At 34.9% G+C, this 21,390-nt stretch overlaps 1 protein-coding gene across 1 annotated transcript in view; it reads right to left on the minus strand.

Annotated features, from left to right (window-relative positions):
* ROBO1 (roundabout guidance receptor 1) overlaps positions 1 to 21,390 on the minus strand; it is a 491,348-nt gene that overhangs the window by 60,035 nt on the left and 409,923 nt on the right. The window contains exons 7-14 of the mRNA XM_088022787.1: positions 20,720 to 20,728; positions 16,654 to 16,778; positions 13,900 to 14,071; positions 8,405 to 8,610; positions 6,798 to 6,879; positions 6,459 to 6,627; positions 6,205 to 6,371; positions 578 to 699 (exon numbers count right to left, since the gene is read on the minus strand). Coding sequence (XP_087878913.1) covers positions 578 to 699; positions 6,205 to 6,371; positions 6,459 to 6,627; positions 6,798 to 6,879; positions 8,405 to 8,610; positions 13,900 to 14,071; positions 16,654 to 16,778; positions 20,720 to 20,728 — 1,052 coding nt within the window. The remainder of the gene's footprint in view (positions 1 to 577; positions 700 to 6,204; positions 6,372 to 6,458; positions 6,628 to 6,797; positions 6,880 to 8,404; positions 8,611 to 13,899; positions 14,072 to 16,653; positions 16,779 to 20,719; positions 20,729 to 21,390) is intronic.

Raw genomic sequence — 21,390 nt, forward strand, 5'->3', positions numbered from 1 at the left:
ACAATTCTATCTGGCTTCACCCTATAGTTTTCTAGTTTATATATAAATAGAACACGAAAAACAAATCACTGTCTTTTGTAATATAGTCACTTTTTCAGCTTACTATATAATGTTAGATACTAATTTCTAGGGTTCATGCAGAAATTTTAGGCATCAGAGCAGTTCTGTGACAGCCGTCTTAGGGGTGTCAGGATGAAAAGGATCTTTTGATCCTTAAACTTTCCAATTTTAGACGCCAATTTAATACTACTCAGAAATATTTCTTACGTCTAAAAAATATTATGTAATAACGATCCTGTCACAAGTACCATATTTATAATTAATACGTGTTCCTTTCCTTTGGTAATGGTAAAGTTTACTATTGCTGTATAATAGAAAATACACACAACATGAAACTGTTTTTGTTGAAAGCCAGTGCACAGCTACCATAATAAACAATGCTTACATTATAAGGCTGTCATTGGTGGACATATATATAAACTATCTGTTCCATAAATATTTTTTTTCATATAATGATCTCCCAGAAGTCATCTGCTTATTGAAACTGAAATCAAATAGTGCAACAATAATGACTCACTGTCCAGTGCACTTCGATTGAAGAGGAAGAAAGGATGGTAGGGTTGTGGAGGTGCAGTACAACATTTCCCAGTTCTCTCTGGACCTGCTTGTGATCTATTCCCTGACTCGTTGGGGGAACATCTGCAACAATCCAAGAAGACCGTGTTACCATCCTATGCAATGTAACTGACTTGAATGAAAGCATGGTGAAACAATCCGTGCATTCATAGCAACTCTCAGAGAAGAATCATTCCAACTGGGAAGCCAACCTGTGATACAGGATGAAATGGGAACAACTTAACCTTTTTATTGGCATAGGGAAGATGGGGACATAGAGAGAGAGAGAGGGAACAAGTAGAGGGCATGCAGAAAGCAAGAAAGAGCAGGAAGCAAAGGTAACAATGGCAAAAAGCAGCATCTGAGGGTGCCTCCTACCATGGAATGATCACTTTCTCACCAAGGATGAGGAGCTGAGTGCAATCCCCTGAGTTTGTTATAAAATTCGACAGTGATCCTGACCACGCAAGAAAGAAAAGAGCCAGAAGTTGCAATAGAGTGGATGAGTAATGAAAAGAATGGAAACATATAAAAGTGAAAAGCAAGCACAAAAAGAAATTAGACACCTTACATCTTATAAGATGAACTTGGATATCTTCCCAAATAAGGTATATGGTAAGTTAGTAGTAGCTACGAGGAGGGATACAGAAGCCACCAGTAGAATGGAATGGGATGGAGTAAAATGAAAGAATAGAACAGAACAGAATAGAACAGAACAGAATAGAATAACAAAATAAATCTGATGAGAAGAGAGTACCTAACCATCTATTTAATGGTTTGCTTTTTTAGTTGTTATTGTATCACTGTAAAGAAGGTTAAATAAAAAGTTCTTAATCTCAAGAACACCAAAATTTAAGAAAGGAGACCAATAACAAGGTAAGAATTAAACTAGCATTAGTGTTCATATGTTGCACTTTTTTCCCCCAATAAGGAGGGGATTTGTTAAAATTCTAAAGTCTGTACTCAGTAAAAATTGCCCATTTCTAAGGAGGTTTTCTAAATACAGATATCTTGCTTTGCTTACAATAATAAAAGGCGGGCGGTGCTTGGGTGGCTCAGTTGGTTAAGTATCCAACTCTTGATTTCAGTTCGGATCATGATCTCAGGGTCATGGTACTGAGCCCTGCATCGGGCTCTGCGCTCAGCACAGAGGCTGCTAGTCCCTCCCTGTGCTCCTCTCTCTCTCAAATAGATAAAATCTTAAAAGATAAATAAATAATAAAAGGGAACACAGGGTGAAGTAGGGAAGAAAATAAAGAGATTTTTGTGGCCAGAATTCTTTCTCAGAGTAGTATATGTTGGCATATATACGCTAGAGTATTTACCATCCCATAAACAGCAGAAATGAGAATTTTAGTTTTCTGAATGACTATCTTTAAAGATATTCCTAACAAGAAGCAAAAAATATTTTTATTAAAATGAGGTTGTCCAATATTATGCTATATGTTAACTAACTAGAATTTAAATTAAAAACTTGGAACAAACAAAAATTGAGGTTATTCAGGTTTGAGGGACTCCACAGAAGTCAGGCAAATAGAAAGACAGATCAAGAATGCTATTTAACACTCTTAAATATAATACCCTTGACTGTACATATATACTGCACTCATCAATTAAGCTTATAAATAAGCAAAATGCCAAAAACAACAGATAATTTTGGATTCTCATACTTTAGCATCCCTCACAAATATCCTTGGCTAACACTGGCCCTCAGGCAACCTATTATCACAGCCTAGAGACACAAAGCACTTGCCCCTCACGCTCCCGACTCCAATGTTCTTCCTTCCCTACTGGTTTCTATTGCTCGGATGATTCCAGCTACCATCTATCTCTGGAGTAAGCATGAAGTCCTTGCGATAAGACAGACTTGGGTTTGCACCCCAACTCAGCAACTCATCGGCCATGAAACATAGGGAAGATTTCCTAACCTCACTATTTTTCTGTTTTCTCACCTGGCAAATGGCAGTATCAATGGCAGATATTTCTGAGGGTTGCTGTGAGAACTGCATTTTGTAAGTCATATGAAGCCCTGTCTTGAAAGCAGGGACTGGGTTGATCTTTGTGAACCCAGAACACCTAGCCCTGCGCCATACATTTAGAATGTGCTTAATAAACGTTGGTTGAGTGAAAGGGAATCACTGTATGAAAACACATGTCCTCTCATAGGTAAGCTTCTATCAGGGAATCTTCTGCCTTTCCAGAAGTAACCACAAACATGTAAATAACCATTTTAAATGGTAACTACTATGATTTTCATCGCAATCTCTAATTTCTTTGCTTTGAGATAAACTCGTCAGTCAATCCCTTCATGTAAACTACGAAACTCCCTTGCCTGGTGTAACTATTTTGGCAACAGCAGCCTAGAATATTCAAAAAATGGCCCATCAGAGAGAACAATGAAAAGTAATACTTAATAACATTGAAACGTTTATGAATTGGTCCTTTTATTGTCCTTGTCCCTTTCCTCCTCTTGAAAAGAAAATATATTATGTAAAAGGTCCTTCCGAACATTCTCGGAATTAATCTGGAGGAAATTTTAGACTGTAATTCTACCCGGCTGCTTCCCCAGTGTTGGAATTCCCTACACACAGTCTCTGAAGAGAGCTCATGCAGGCCCCACTTCGTTATTTACAATGACTGAGTTCTTATTACCTGTACCATACGTATGCCGTGCATTCTGTGTCTGTGTACACATTCTTCAAAGACAGGGCTCAGAACGCTATGCAGGTAGGACACGGGGAGGAGACACAGTAGTTCCAGTGGCAACAACCCCACCATCGCAGCAATGGCCAACACACCCCCTACTTGCCCACAACTCATGTCATCTTCTTTGCACTATTGAATCTTTTTTGGGGGAAAACATCTCGATTACCCTACGACAAGGCTCTAACTCCAACTGTGACATGGGTCTACCTGAGTTCTGAACTGAAAACTGCCTTGTACCTTTAACTCTGACCCAGCTCCTTCATAGGAATCTCTACTTGGGGAAATTTTTTTTTTTTTTTGCAGCCATGTTACAGAAATGGTTATAGAAATTATGGCTGCTCTCTTATGAATCCATTTCCAATAAGTCTCTCCTGAATGCCCTCCATCCCTGGCTTTTCTCCTTATCCTTACTACACAAACGTTCTGTTCTTTCTTCCAGATTTTTCCCCAAGTTCCAGCCTAACCTTCAGCTGAGCGTCACAGTATCTCAGAAGCAGCCCAAGAATCAGACAATGAAATCTTCCTCAATGTTACTTCTACTCCTTGGTTCTGTTTTGTTGCCTGGGATTAAAATACGCATACCCTTTTCACATGATGGTCTCTTAAAATGTTAAGGAAAAAAATATCATGTCTACTCTAACTTTCTTATTTTGGGGGGAAAACACGCCAAGATCCCTGAACTTCTTTTCCAGTGATGTGATTTTCAGCCTTCAGTGCAGCTCTGCCAACTAACTTCCTTGTCCTTCTCCTAAAAGTCTACCTGAAAATGTAGTGTTCGGAAAAGAACACATTATTCCATTCATAACCTGACCAGTTCAGAGTAAAGGGAGGGGATTACTTGATCCAGACATAATTCTGCTAATGCCAGCTAAGACCACATTTGTTCTTTTGGCAATGACATCAGTCAGTTGGCTCAAATGGATGCTTTAGTTGACTTCAAATACTGAGATCTGTGTGCCCCCAGCACCCCGACACACACATGTACTCCCCATTTAAGCCTGGTATCCTTAGTCCATCCTTCCACAGTTAAGTTTTAAACCTTAAGTTTAAGTGGCACACTTCTGAATTTGCTCCATTAATTTAACCTTAGTGTTGACCCATCCTTCCTGTCTAGTGAGACAGATTTAATTCCAATGCTCTCATTCCTCAGCCTGTCTTTCTCAGTTTCATGATATCTGCAGTTTATCAACTCCCTTTATTTTTAGTCCAGACAGTAAAAGAAACGAGTCCAATAACAAATTCTTATGGCAGAAAACAGAAATCTGAGTCTTATACACTCATAAATTAATTAATCCTTGTCCAAACCTGTGGAGTGCCTATTTTTAGCCCCATTTTATATATGTGACGAAACTGAAGCGCAGGACAAACTAACTTGCTCAGGGCTACATAGCTCATAGGTTCAGGAGGTGAGATTAAAAATCCTTTGACTTCAAAATGGCAGGCCTATTTCACCATATTTCCCGTCTTCCAAATGACATGAGTTTATTTCACTTAGGTTGCTCCCCTAGCTATTCACATAGAAAGGTAAGTCAGTTAAAATGTAAAAAGACTTAAATTAATTTTCAGATTGTGAACTACCTCCTTATTTACAAATGAGGATGTAGACTACAAAATCATTCATAGGAGTATATAACAGAATAGCAGTCAATCAAAATGGAGGAGTCTCCTAGGTAGAGACCCCTGTAGTCGGGACAAAAATTTAAATTCACTTTACAGTTGTCATTGGGTCTGCATTCTTTACAAATGCGTATCTAATATTGAAAACCTCAAACTGCATTAAGGCAGGCTCCAAGAATATTAGCGTTCCTGATGAAGTGACTCATAATAGCAAATATAGGCACTTGGGTGTGTTGAATTCACACAGCAGGAGACAAACATGGACATGTTCTACAACTCAGTTTGCTTTCTGTGTGAATTCTGAAGCAAAAGGTCCTTCCAGAAAGATTCTTTATACACTCATCAGAGAAGACAAAACAAGCAAAATGGCTGGCAGACCCTCTCTAAAACCAGTAAAAAATAGTTTTAAGCCTTTCAGTCCTTGTGTGTACAACTTGTTACTATCACTATATCTAAGTTACTTTTTTTTTCCTTTGTAAAGGTAAACTCAAGACTGAGATATTATGATTCCTCTGAATGTTAAGAAAATAATGGCATATTTCTATCACTACCATCTAGAATTTTATTTTTCTATTAATATAAGAACGTATTTTTGTGACAATATGTTAAAAAAGGGTAAAGATTGATTCAAATCACCTTTTTATTCAATATGTACATTTCACTCCTATTAAAGCTTTAAAATAATAAGTGGGGCATGGTGGTAGATGGAAGGTCATCTGTTGAAATCTAAATATAATTTTTATTCACAAAAGACAATAAAAAGCAGTATATCCAGAATGTGGCCCAAGTGAGCAAATTTCTAATTTGCTCCACATATTCATTTTTCCTTTTCTCTGTTTCTTTAACTCAGCTTGGACCAAAATATACATGACTTTCATTTAAAAGTTTAATATACCATGGCTCATATAACTGACAATGAAAGACAGACCAAACATACTGACCTGAAGTATTTTTTTCCCATGCTTCATAGGGGGAGAAACCAAATATAATACAAAAATACACACTGTTTTTGTCTGATTGGATTGTGATTTTATAAAATGAGAGACACTGCTCTTTGTTAGTAATCTTATCTTGGGAGTACTTAGTCCAGAAAACAAAAAAGTTTGCAGACATTGTGTTTGTGTATTAAAAATTAATGGAGTTCCTGGAAGAACAGATCTGTCTTACATACACAATTAGCACGTATACAGTACAAACCACTGACTTGTGAAAGTATAACATCTAAGAATAAGTAGGTGTCACAAGGTTGAGTAAATCAGTACTTACCTTGTGTTTTCACTGGGTCTGATATCTGGCTTGGATCACTAATTCCATACGCATTTGCTGCCCTCACAAGGAAAAGGTAAATTGCATTAGGTTTGAGTCCTTTAATGGCAAATGTTTCTGTTTTCACGTTCTCGGCTACGGTCTGCCAACTGCTACCAGATGCATGGCTAAGGACAGATACACAAGTTAGAACATGCGTATGTAATGGCAAATCGAAACAACAAACCAACTAGGAAACATCAGCTTTACTCTACCTGAAGGCTTCTATAATATAAGATGTTGGAGTTGCACCCGAATTCAAATTTGGTTGCCATGACAATGTTACTGTATTTCTGCTGACATCTGTAACTTCGGGTTTTGAGGGGGCACTAGGGATTAAATTTGGGTCGGTGGGTCTTGGAGGCTGAACTGGAACTCCAAATTCTAATAAAGGGGATAAAGAGGAAAGATGTTTACACATATACAGATAAGCACAGAAAGGAAGATTGCACCATTATATATCTACTCAGACATCAGGCCATCTACTTCATCCGTTTACCAGCGAGTAAAAGACCGCACATTAAGCTTTAAGTTAAAAACGCTAGCTAATTTACCTTGGACTTCAATGTAAGCGCTCCACGTTGCTTCACCACTGGGGGTCGATGCAATGCAGGTGTACCGACCTGTGTCACCCAGCTGAGAAGATAGATGGAAAATAAATATTTGGAACAATCGAGAGCTCAACAGGCTGGAAAAGCAATTATAGTTTTGTATATGTCCCATGAATATGGATAACAGCATTAAAATTCAATAACCAGAAACGTCCTCTTAATTGAATATATTTTTACTGAATATGAAGGAAAATATTGCAGGAATACGGAAAAAAATTTATATGGTTATCTTAATTGTATAAAATAATATTTAATGCTTTACCCTAGCACTATTTTTAGTGTCAGGGACAATAAATAATGAGGTATTCAAATTCAAAGGGCTAATCTTTATTACTAACTTATATCTTCACATTTAATGTCACATAGTAAAGCTGATAAAATTTAGCCAATGACTATTCTTGCTATTTCCTATTTCATCAGAGTTGCATGCATATGGATATCTGAGATAAACAGATATTACAGAAAAAAAGATAAACCAAAAATGATTTCTTCTCAAAGTATTCACTCTTTTTTTCCCCATTTTATTTTTTTTTTTTACCTGTTTAATAAGTCAAACCTCAGCTGGAATGAAGGCTCTTTCTCCCTTCTAAAGACCGAATGCCAGAAAACAAACAGGGGTCACGTGTTCAGCTTTAAAATCATCAGCAGCAAAATAAACCCATACACCTCTGCCTAAGGTAACAACTCGATCTTCAAGTAATGTTTGATAAAGCAAGAATGTTGCCATCTCACTCTGGCAACTGTAATAACAAAATTGCAATCATTGTCACAAAGAACTACAACATATTAACTTTCATGGCATGTACAATGAACTGTTAAGCTGATCCAAAACTCCCAAGAAGCCACCCACAATAGGCAATGAAGCGATTGAAATTTATGTTTATTGCTGTCAAAGCTATTCTTTCATATGCCTTGTGAGCCTGTCTGATCTTGACCTAAAAGAAAAGGAAAAACAAAACAAAACAACACAGTCCTGCAAGAACACGTATAGGATGTGATGCCCTGGGAAGGTAAATCCCTAAATTGTTCTCACAAACTTGTAGGCTTTTCATCATTTAACATTCTGATTTGTACTGTACACTCGGCGTGTACATTGCTATCTGGTTTTTGTTTGCATGTACAGTATTCTGTAGTTGCAAAATGTTGAACCAAATATTCACAATAGAAGACCATCCAAGGGCATTGTCGATAACATGGGACTGGAAAAATCTCTTTGAAAAATGCTTTTATGGAATGAGTGCATCATACCACTAACTGGAAGGTATTTTTTCTCCCACAAATCCCCACCTACTTTCCTCAATAGGTCTCAAAAAACTTTTTTTTCTCCTTCATCTAAAAGCTAAAATTACTTGCTAGGAGCTAAGTTATGAGTCGAGTCATCTTAAATATACACAGTGGAATGTCTGAAAGAATAAAGCCTCCGTTAATAATATATCAGTACCGTTAGCTAGCATTTCATTGGTTCTAAAATTTGAGACTTCAGCCCTGGTCGCTGGAGGCAAACACAAAATGGAGCAAAACAGGGAAGCCAGGGTGTCATTTCAAGTTACCTTAGCGTATCGGATCTGCAGCACTCCCGTCTCCAGCTGCTTGATTCGAGAATCTTGGGTTGACACAAGGATTCCATCCTTTCTCCACAGAATCGTGGGCACCGGACTGCCTGTGGCCACACAGCTGAGCACTACAGTACCATCCACTGCCACAGTCTGATTCCCGGGACCTTGCCGAATGACTGGGGGAGGCCGGTCAGCAATCACTACCAAAAGAAACAACAGGAAATCGATTTCTACAACTGGAAGCAATTTGCTAATCATCCAAGCAACAGCAGTTGCTCTAGGCTTTAAAACAAACTAGTTAAACAAGTAATTAAAGTAGGAGACGAGCATTATTCAGAATGCATTTATATGATGCCCTGATTCAGGATGTTAAAATAAGATACCATGTGTTCCTTTCAAATGACCAAGCCCTGACTGAGCTTGCCTCCCCATCAAGGGACCTTTTTTAACTTAAGAGTCCTAGGAGGAAACAAGAATTGTGGATGGTGGGGCGCCTGGGTGGCTCAGTCGGTTAAGCATCTGCCTGCAGTTGGGGTCACGATCGAGCCCTGCATCGGGCTCCCTGCTTGGCAGGGAGTCTGCTTCTCCCTCTCCCGTTCCCCCGCTTGTGCTCTCTCTCTCGTTCTGTCAAATAAATAAATCTTAAAAAAAAAAAATTGTGGACGGTGAAGTAGATGTCTAGTGGTGAGAAGTGGAATGTCTACTTTTTAAACTTTAAAATATGTAAAAATCAAACACAACGACAACCAAAAAACCACCTACCCCAAGGAAACTTATGAGACACATTTTCATAAATGAACAAAAGCCAACTTGATATCTGATAACTGTTTTGTATCCAGCAGAAAAAAAATTCTGGTATCGTACCGGCATGGCTGACAATTTTGGATTCAAAAAGGGGCTTTGGACTTTTAGAATTTATTCAATATCACTGAGCTCTTTCTGTCTTGGAATTCTATTAACAGAATTACATGGGTAAAACTTTCCCAATCCCACTGAATTCAGGAAAAAACTAGAAAACTGTTCAAATACATTGTTAGTAGGCTAATCCAAAAATGTAACTCAAGCTCATGTCCTAACATAGGAAATAGACTTCCGTGCTGGAATTACAGGGATTAGAAAACACTTTCACAAATTCTATTACCTTAATAGTTTTAATGTTCTATGGAAGGAAACAATGGAAGGAATTTTTATAATATATAAATTAAAATTGTTCTTATTATTATATGAAAAGCCTAAAACCTAAAAACTTTATCTCAGACAAGAAAGCCATTATTTAGAGAAAAATCTAAAACACCTGGAGTGTAACTAGAACAACTTGCGTTGGAGAGTTGTTCTCAGTTCTCACCCCCGATAGGTCAACTTCAGTGAAACTCCACAGATGCAATGCTTTTTTAAATGAGTAAAAATTAAAAATGAAGTTTAAGAACTTTTTTTCGTTATCAAGCTTTAAAATTCCAAATATTAGTTACAAATTTTTAAGTCACAAATATATAAAAGACAAGTTTAAGAAGTTGCCTGGTTAAAAGAAACTAGTTGCCAGAGTGACTAAATTCTGGATGCAACAATTTGCAAAGCGAGATGTGTCATGTTCAAAGTTTTATGCTCCAAAGATTTTCACAAGCTGGAGTCACAGTTCAATTTGTTCTCATTCACCATGCAATAATTATTAGTTTTGTGCATTCAACTTAAGCAAAACAAGAAAGCAACAGAGTGAAATCAGCAACTGCATTTTCACTCCACCCTTCTGATTCTCTACCATGCTTGATTACTGGTATGAAATTTGCAAATACCAGGGAGGCATGTTAGAAGGCCGGAGTTTGTAACCTGGCAGGAGTGTTTCAGATACTCCATGGATGACAAATGTAAGTCAATGATTCCTTTGTTTAGAATTGTTTAATCTTTTCTACGTTTTCTGTTGAGATTGGCTAAAATCAAATTAGAGGCCCCACCTGATAAGTGTGAAAAAAAGAATGTAAGTGCTTTATTGCTTTGGGGTCTTAGAAGATTCTACCACCTGTGTTCCCTTGATCATAAGAATGAATGAATATTTATTTCTAGACATTAATTAAATTAGTAACAGTGTTTCTTTATAAAGGATTATAATTAAATCCAGTAACAGAATGGCTTACATTTGGTAGTCTTGTTATATTTAGAAACAATCCAGTATCCGGGGATTTATTCAGTTTTCTGATCTTTAAAGTGCTTTGGTGTTTGCATCATATTTAGCATCATTCACACCTCCCCACCCTATCCCAACCCAGTTTAATCATGCTGTTCCTCTGTCATTTATTTCTTCCTGGTTTACACTGGGTAGTTCACAAAAATAAGGCAAGAGAAGAGGAGTAGGGTTGATGATCATCTCCATCTGTCCTGTGTTTTGGGCCGCTTCCTTAAATTCTCTAAGCCTCAGTTTTGTTGTTTTTTTATCTGTAATCGGCAGATAATAATGTTTAGCCGGCTCAAGGGATTGCTATGAAGATTTAAATGCAATAATAGATATGAAGGTGCTTTGCTAACTGCAAAAAGCTAGACATATGTATGAATTGCGATATTGCCGCTTACCCTTTTCGGTAAAAACTGATAGGTAAACCAAAGCTGAAGGAGTTCATTAAAGCAATTTCATGTTTTTAGGTAGAAAAAAAATGAAACATTTTGTTGTTATCTCAGGGTAGAATAAAATACTGATAAAATATTTACATTTTCACAAACTAAAGAGTGTAGTACATTTCTGAGTCAAGCCTAAATTTAGGATTTAGGAGAAGAACCTCAAATTTAGGGTCTAATATTTAACACTGGTATCATTAGAATGAATTATCATTATGAGAATGAATTTTAGTAAAGTGAGTAAGTGCATCTTGGAGAAAGCTGTGCCCCTAAAATGAAAACGTTCCATAACTGTGCTATCCAACACAGAAGCCAATACCGTCCAGTGGATACTGAGCATCTGAATCGGGCTAGTGTGATTAAGGAACAGGATGTACAATTTTAATAAACTTTAAGTAATTGAAATTCTAATTTAAATAATCTCACGTGGCAGCTGGCTACCATCCTGGACAGTACAAACTTTTGTTGTAAATCTCAGTTCTGCTGCTGCTGATCTGTATGCTTTGGGCATACTTTTTCACCAGTCTCTGCCTCTATTTCCTTATCTGTAGAATGAGATGTCGTCAAATTTCAAATTGCTGATATGTAAACAGTTCTTAGCATTAGTGCCTGACACAAAGGAAACACTGAATAACTATAACGTAGTATTAATAGGTATCAGCATAGTGCTGTTAGCTGTGTTAGTGTGTTAGTGTTAGTGCTGGTGGAGACAGTGCCATAGGTGGTGTAACCCGTTACAGCAGAGATTAGGAAAGTTGCCTATCTTTTCCTCACATTCATGAAATATATAAAGATCCTAAAAAAAAATGAGACCATATCATCAGAAGTCATATTTTGTTAACTCAAAAGCAATGATCACAAAGACTATGTTAATACATATAAATACATTCATAATAGAATTTTAAGTGAAAAAAATAACATATACACATTGACCAGTTTAAGAATGAAAAGCTCATATTTATAGACCTACAGATGTCAGAATTATGTATCACAATTGCTATCAGTTTGCAAATGTATTTTACAAACTTATGAGTTGGAAGATATCTACCCTGAGAACTACAAAATGTTGAGAAAATTAAAGATCTATATAAATTGAGAGACATATATGGAATATATACCATTTCCCTAAATTGGAAGACTAAGATTGTTAAGACGTTAATTCTTCCTAAATTTCTCAATAATTTAAGTGAAATCAAAATTAAAACCTCAGATGTTTTGTTGTTGTTTAGGGTTTTGTGTGTGTGTGTGTGTGTATGTGTGTGTGTGTGTGTGTGTGTGTGTGTGTGTAAACTGACAAGTTCATTTTAAAATTTATAAGAAAATGCAGGGGACCTCTAATAGCCAACTCAAAACAAGAAAAACAAAGTTGGAGACTTACATTACCTGTTGATAAGACTTACTCTAAAGCTACAATAATTAAGACCATACATACTGACATGAATACATAAATGGAATATAATAGAATAGAAGCAGACTCACACATTTATGTTTGTCTGAATTATGATTAAGATGCCACTGTAGGGCGCCTGGGTGACTCAGTTGGTTAAGCGATGGCCTTTGGCTCAGGTCATGATCCTGGAGTCCCGGGAGTGAGTCCCACATCGGGCTCCCTGCTCAGCAGGGAGTCTGCTTCTCCCTCTGACCCTCCCCCCGTCATGTTCTCTCTCTCTATCTCATTCTCTCTCTCAAATAAATAAATAAATAAATCTTTAAAAAAAAAAAGATGCCACTGTAATTCAGTGAGGAAAATACTGTCTTTTCCATAAATGATGTTGAAACCATTAGTATCCACATAGAGGGGATTTGATTCTTGTTTTATACCATACACAAAAATAATTTAAAATGGATTAAAAACATATCTTAGAAGTATAGACAATGAAACTTCTAAAAAACGACATAGGAGAACATCTACATGGACTTACGTGGGACAGAAAATTAAAAGCATCTACAAAAGAAAAATAATACTTTGGTCCTAATCAACATTCGTGATTTAAGCCTTAAAATCATTATTAGGAGAATGACTGAAACTAAATATTTATAATACATATCTGATAAAAACTTGTATCTGGAATATATGAGAAAATGAAAAAAAAAATGGGTACATTCATCTGCCAAAAGGCAAACCAAGATAACTGAGTGCAGGAATATTTACTTTGTTCATAAAAGCCCTCAACGGAAAGCAATCCATCAGTAGAAGCGTATATAAATAAATTATGAGCTATTTATACAATAGAATACTATACAGCAACAAAGAGAATAAATGTTATATGTATATATTTATTTTAGGTACATATGTATATACAGATATGTAAATATATATTTTATATATATATATATACATTTTTTTCTTTTCTTCTCAAATTATTACTACTCTCCATCTCATGGTTTGAAGATTCTTTCCATCACTGTGTCTTCATGTATTTGGCATTAATTGATCAGGCTCAAGGGAGTTGACAAACAGGACAAAATCACATTATTAATGGAAAACTTGTTCATTATAATTGAGTTGTGAGTAGGACTTATCAGCAATTCATTTTATCTCCTTAATTTGGTGAGAAAAAAAGGATTTTTTTTACACGATGAGATTTTAAAATAACTTTATTTTCTAAAACATGGTAACATTCCCATGTACAGCTATTCAGTATAAACTTCTCCTTGTTTAATTGCTGTGTTTTTATGGATCTGACTCGATGCTGGAAATTTGTAGTACAGCCAAGTTAAAATAAGAATAATTTTAGACTTAGTCATTGTATCGACATCCTTTTTATCTTTACACCAAAACTGCTGTTAGAAAGATACACAGTAGAAAATAAACACATTTACTGACACTCTCTTTAGATCATAAGCCAAACTTGAACATTTTCAGATAAAATGCTCTACTTTACCATCAGTAACTTCCAAATATGCTTTTGTGATGATACTTCCGGCAACATTTAAAGTCTGGCAGATATAATAACCGACATCGGATCGTTGGACGTTAGTGATAGTGAGATCACCAGTCTGGGAGACCGAAAAGCGGCTGGTTGACTGGGGTGGCTGATATGAGAAAAGCAGATTCTAGAACCCCATATTTGGGAGGAAAGAATAACAATAGGTTAATTGCTAGGTTCTAATATTTTGGCATGTATACATATATATTTATAAATAGGTATATAAATGTATACACACACATATACATACACACCACACATGCATATATAAACACATAAGCTAAATATTCTTTCATCACATACCCACATATATAGATACATACATACACATAAAAGACAAAGTTTAATGACCTACCCTTACATAGGATCATTTTAAAATTTAAGTAAATTCTAAATATTGATATGTACTTTTATAATTATCAATTTCAAAAAATACTAGATATAGAAAAATATTTGATATCAACAGAGTTAAAAGTTTTACATATTAATCAACACAAAGGCAAAAGCTTTGCTTTACATATATATGACTGTTAGGATTATAAACACTAAATCTTTTAATATATAAACAAAATTAAAATGTATGCACATTCTGACAAATTAGGTTCAAAGATAGCATTTTGGCACAATAACAAGTATCTCTGTTATCTGTCTGTTATAAAAGTTCAGTAACTTCTATCAAACTGTAAATAGTTTCTTATTTCTCCTCTAGATGGCGAGCATATCCGTCATGGATTATTTTGAAAATCAAATATTAAATATAAGAATTCAGAATGGAGTTTTATTTATCTTTCTATATAAGTTAGCTTATATACAAAGTCAACACAAGATATGATGTTGTTTTGTGGTACAAATTTCTCACTATGAATTGAAATTTGTTCCCTTGTTAGAGAGAGTGTATATTTCATGGGAAATAACACTTCATGTCATTGTTTTTCATGAAATAAAGTCAAGATTTCTTCTAACCAAATAAAGTTGTTCCTTTTTAAAAGTTTAATTGCTTTTTAACATATATAATTTTATAAAGGTTTATCTACTATTCCATGAATACATGTCCAATGACAAAATTGGAGGAAAAAGTTGTATCATTAAACCAAGCCAAACAAAGTCAAAATTATTTCAAAATTGGACACAGTTTAAATGACTTAATGAATAATTTATTTAATAACTAAATGAATCACTTAAATATTACTCTTCTGAGAACTTCTAGTGGATTTACTATTACTACTATGTAGATTTTCTTATATAATACACTCCCAATTCTTTCTGCTGTACTAAATATTTCAATTTTTCTTGTCTATAATTTACCATCAGCATATTTAGTCTTTGAGGCCAAATGGAATGTGTTAGAATCAACGAAGATACTATAACTTAAACGAGGGTCTACATACCACAATCAAGTTAATATTTGCCTACCAAAGTGAAAACAAAGGTGAACTTGATCCATTGTCCACAAAAGATGATTGAGTGCAGTCAATAAACTACTTATATGTAGTTTAGGAGCACAGTAGAAGCAAGACCATGAGACAACTCGCCCAAGATTGATTTAAGCAAAAAATAAAAGAGGTTAGGAATAACTGTATTAAAAATGAATGAGAATCTTTTTTACAGGTATCAAAAACAAGTAAAGGGAACTGCTTCTTTTGCTGAAGAAAGCAAAGTCAATAAGAGATGAGAAAAAAGACATATATAAAAACTATTTTAAAGTTTCCTATTATCTTTAAAGTGAAATTATTTCAAAATTTCCTTTTTATTAATCTGAAACCCAATAGTGAACTTAGAGTTTGTAAGAGCATAGAGCTTTATATTGTAGTTCAATGTATACAGAAAAATCTGGTTTATAAAATGTTTGGAGTTATTTGATGGCAAATGGCAATCACATATGACAGTTTTCAAAGAATTAGAATATACTGAACTATATTTACCATGACATCTATATTAAATAGAATACCACATAGTTTGATGAATCTTTAATTGACATATATAAATTGATATATATAATTGATATCTATTTATCTGTACACACACAGACATATACAGACGACCATACATAAAGAAGTGAAGAAGGCACTTGAGATTCCTGGTGTTTTTAGAGAAATTGCACTGGATAATTAATCATCTCTGTTTTAAATGTGTGTAAATCTCTTTTAACATATAATTTCAGCGGTGCCTGGGTGGCAGAGTGAAGCATGGACTCTTGCTTGCTTTCACTTCAGGTCATGATCTCAGGGTCCTGAGATCGAGCCCCAAATCAGCTCTGTGCTCAGCACAAGGTCTGCTTAAGATCCTCTCCTCCTCTATCTCTGCGCCTCCACCCCGCGCGTGTGCAAGCACTCTCTCTCTGTCTAAAATAAATACATCTTTAAAAAAAAACAATTACAGATAACTGAATAATCGAAATAATAATTAAATTATGTTGAGAAAAAGTGTAGTTTTTTTTTTTAATGTGGCTGAATTGGAAATAAAGATAAATTTAATATGATAATTACTATGCAATATACCACCCTATATACCAAAACTAGGAAGGGAAAATTGCTTTTAGCCTTATAACAATGAAGGAAGTTTTGTATTCTCTCTCATAGTTGAAATTTTCTAGGGCATTCAGAGATTTTTCAGTTCTCTTAAAGTAACAGCTATATGACTAACATTTTGGGCTTTCTTATATATCTCACACCCACCTTTGCTGACTGAAATATTAGAATAAGGTCTTACCTGACTCCCCTCTCTTCTCCAAAAAATAGCTGGTTGAGGATTTCCGGTTGCTTCACACTGGAATGTTACAGTTCGTCCCAAGGCAACAACCTGGTCACGGGGTTTCACAACAAAGTGTGGAGGTTCTAAAGGATATGAATCAAATTATTGGAATTAAAACCATGTAGTTCTTAACCTAATTGAGACAATTTGCTGATATCCCAAGTGCTGCCATTATTTTATGTATCTCATTATGCACTATAAGATATAATGTACCCATTCTCATCCTTAATTTAATTGAAGCTAAATTGTTAAGTGCATATTTATAGAAAGAAATAGGATTTTTTTGTGTGTGCAGAGGTCTTTTTTTTTAATCAGCTGACCTTTTAAGATTAACCTCCACATTAAAAAGAATTCTTGAGCTGCAATTTGACCCATTACCTTCAGAGTACAACTGAAATTTGTATGAATAAATATCTTTTCTCATTTAGAGCTGCTTAAAGGTGAATGGACTTTAATCATACACCCAAGGATCTCCTGATGTAAGCAGGCCCTAAAATTACTTTAATTGAACTCAAAAGCTCCTGAAATGCTACCATGAAAATTATAACCATTTAGAATCTTCAGTCCAATTACTTGAATAGAAATGAATTTAAAGCAATAGTAGAGTCAAATGCCTCCTTCATTTACATAGGCAAGGGCATGTTCCAACAGAATATATATGGAAATGAGGGCAAATTCGAAACATCTGCTCATCCTGACATTATAAATACTGCCAGCTTTGTCCAAACTGTTTGATTTATACAGACTTAAATGGCCACTTCATCCCGCAGTAAATAGAGTGTCAGAAAATTGTGTCAGTTACATTGAGCGCAATGGCAGGTGAAAACATTAGGTGTGCTGATGGAGTCACTTTGGGAGTGGGGGGAAAGCTTGTTTGGGGGCCATGCTTTATGCTTAGAAAAATGTGCACTGAATGTAAGTCTTTTTACCTACTGTTTACACTTTTCAAATGCATTTCTTATCAGCTGTCTGAAACACCTAATTATTCTCCTCTCTTGTCTCAGTTCAAATGGAAGTGAACATTTCAAGCCAGGTATTTAACAGTTTATACAGGAGAGGGTTCTTCCAATCCACTTTTTAAGACTGTTCTGTTATTTTAAACCTTTTCCTTAAAATTACTTTTAGTTACTTATATGAGTCACTTGGGATAATGCCTTCAAGGGAATATGAACCAAAAATTATATTCAGATTATGACCACAAATGCTACCACTAATTTCTTTGTTAATGAAGCGAAGGGTTTGAAAAGGTACTTTTCTCTTGATCAGTACTGTCTAGGCAATTGCATCTAAGACATATATACAAATATTTATAATATATATTATATATAAATTTTGTAAATCTCTCGTTTGAAATGTAAGCCTCTTAAAAAGAGAGAGAGAGAGAGAGAGAGAGAGATGTAACAGAACTTGCTGCAGATTGCATAGTGGCAAAACTGAAGAAAGCAATTAGATCTCCTAACTTCTAGATTAGTGTGATTTCTTCCATACTCGCTTTTTATTTTTAATTGAGGTTTGGTAGAAATTATACCATTTGACTAGAAAATTATAGGAGCCCTGAAAAATTAGGTCAAATGCCTTCAAATGTCCTGTAACTTATAGGGAAGAAAATATGAAGTCAGGGGATACAGTTTAGGTTCAATTTGGTAACGCTGAAGTTCTAGCTTATAATTTTTTAAAACTCTGATTGTAATTGAGTGGGTTACTCATGAATTTAGCCAACACTATCATTATCCAGGTATAATAACAGACATGTGTATCATTGCCTGGGGATTTTCCTCCATATACATCCATACAGGAGCATTTGATTCCTTGGTTAGGGGCTAGAATAGTTGAGGTAGAAATCAGATCAAGAAATTGAAAGGATTGACTGGATAATAAACTACCTCCAGAAGAGAGTTGGTTTGTTTCAATAAAAGGAAAACAAATGATTAATTAAATGACTGGGAGAATATGACTTTTCCAATATTCAGGGAATTTGAGTAGGAAAATATAAATGTTCAGACCACTCAGCGAAGTATAAACTTTGGGTGGTCTCTTTCCTAAATCTCAGAAGCATGTCTAATAGCATGTGCCAGAACCCATGTTTCTTTTATAAAATGCCAGGTCTCCTCCAACCTCAAAGACTTACTTGAGAACGAGGGACACAAACCCTTATGCTAACTGTATTTACCCTGCAGCAATCCTTCCACACAGGATATCTGCCTGGAAATGAATTTACTGTATTTTGCAGGCATATTCTTGAGCCAACAACAACAGTGACATCAGCCACAAGGTATGTCTTAGAAATATAACTTCAAAAAATCCTTTTCTACATGTATGTTAAATATTTGATATAAATATATCTCTACGAAAATGTAAATGGATTAAATGGGCCTCTATCTATCAATCTAGCTATCACCATCATCCACCTTTTTATATTGAGAAGGCCATTCATCACATCCATCCACTTGATATTTATGATATAATGTTGGAACACTTTTCAAAGGCGACATTTAAACTTGCTATAATTAAAAATACATAACCATGTTACTAATGTCATATATGGTCAGTGTGGAAAATTTAGAAAATTAGACAAGCAAAGAAAAGAAGAAGAGCTACCCATAATTCAACCATGCAAATTGGACCACAGTATTTTAAAATGTTCTTCTACAATATCATTTCAATAACTGTTTAATAAACCATATACGAATGACTTAAATTACTTAACCAAGCTATTGTTTTTAGATTTGGATTTGTTTCCAATTTTCACTATTAAAAACAGTAGTGACATTAACGTCCTTCCCAATTATATTCAAGACGATTTCAACTGACGCCTCCCCTTCACATTACCTTGTCACTGATATCCTAATTTGTTGTGAATATTGTATTCCTATGCTTATCTTTTTTATTTCTAAGAACTATTGACAGGCAAAAATTTTATCCATTTCTCATATATATTGTAGATATATTTTTTCATTTTGTTGACAGTCTTTCTAATCTGGTTAAGCATTTTTGGTATTCATTCTATCAATAAATATAGATTATATAATATGTAATAAATTATGTAAACATTCACCTCCATTTTCATCCTATACTTTTGTCTTTACTTTTTTATGTTTAAATATTAATCCATATATATTTTTACATATATGGTAGCATCTAGAAAGCTATTTTTTTCAAATAGTCCCTTGTTGTGTCACCATTATTGAACAATCCATCCTATCTGTATTAGTCTGAACACTTTTAGAATAGTTTTGTAGCTCTTTCACTTAAAAAAATATGGAGCTTTTCCTAAGGTCAAATTATTTCCTGGCATACCACTTAGCATCCTCATGTGAAATTCTCCAAAATATTGTTCCAGCATTTTTTTTAAAGGGTGAATGTACCTTCCCCAATGTACTGATCATGAAAGTACTTAGAAACCTAATGACTATTTATGTGAGGACAAATGTTTATCAGAGCAAACTTCAATAAATTTTGGAAACATCATGCAATTGTTTCTTACATAAAATGAAATGAGCCTGACACACAGAAATGAAAAAGAATGCATACAGCCCTAAGTGCAAGGTTATTCATCAACAGGACTTTGAATGACCATTACTGAAGAATAGTTACAAAAGCTCAGGTTGACAGACATGAATTCATAAACATATTTTGGATTAAAAAAAAACCAAGTCATTCTGTGTGCACCCATTTTTGTTTGTTTATCTTGTGAAATATAAATTGAAAAAGTCCTTAACCACAATATAGTCCTATCCCTTATTTTATCACTCAATTAGGGAGAGAAAAGAAAATAAAAGGATGCAGATCACACATCATTTAATAAGACATAAAGTTAGCAACCCCGTTACCTTTACTCTTTGTCACAGTTACCCATACTTCCTGCAGACTTTATTCTGTGCAGTCTGTCTTTGTGGCCAATGACAAGTGAAACATGGAGGCTGATTGGTTGAAGGACATGGAAGGGTATGGATGGAAAGGGGAAGAGAAGTTCCAGTCACAGGGACACGGTGATTAGAAGATGGCCAATAAAATGTCAACTTACCAGACCCAACTAAAACAAAACAAAAAAAGAAAACATGAAATAAATAAAAAATAAACAGAAACAAAACAGAAAAAGTAATAAGATTTGACTTAACAATGATATTTCTTTTAAAGTAAAATAAAGAACACGTTAATATTTGGCTCATACGGTCCATGAATGAACATTCGTTAGCATTTTAAGTATAATCATGAGTAACTGAAGAAAAATAGAAATGAGTCTTAAAATCTCTACTATGATTAAATGACAGAACTACAATGGATGATAGCCGTACAATTATAAAACATGTTTCAATGACTACATTTGACAGGGTTAGATAACTACATATGTAATGGGTTTAAAAACACTATAAATCTTAACTGCTAATGCTACTTAGAAGAGAAATCAAGCATCTTAATCAAAGATAAAGCAGTATTAAATCATACAACTCCACCATCAGATTAATTTTTAAAAGGTTCATGCTACCAATGATATTCTATCAAATCCATGTTTCTCACACTTGAATAAGCACATAAATCACCCTAAGACCTGTAATTTAAAATACAAATTATAATTCCATAGGCCAGGAGTATGGCCTCAGATTTTGCATTTCTAACAAGCACTCAGGTGCTGCTGGTCCACCACTGCAGGCTGAGGAGCGAGGTTATTAAAAGATGTTACACCTAAATCCTTGC

The sequence above is a fragment of the Eumetopias jubatus genome, unplaced genomic scaffold, assembly GCF_037043125.1.
Source record: "Eumetopias jubatus isolate StellerSeaLion01/CBP00866 unplaced genomic scaffold, mEumJub1_p1.0 scaffold_1, whole genome shotgun sequence".
NCBI classification, from domain to species: domain Eukaryota; kingdom Metazoa; phylum Chordata; class Mammalia; order Carnivora; family Otariidae; genus Eumetopias; species Eumetopias jubatus.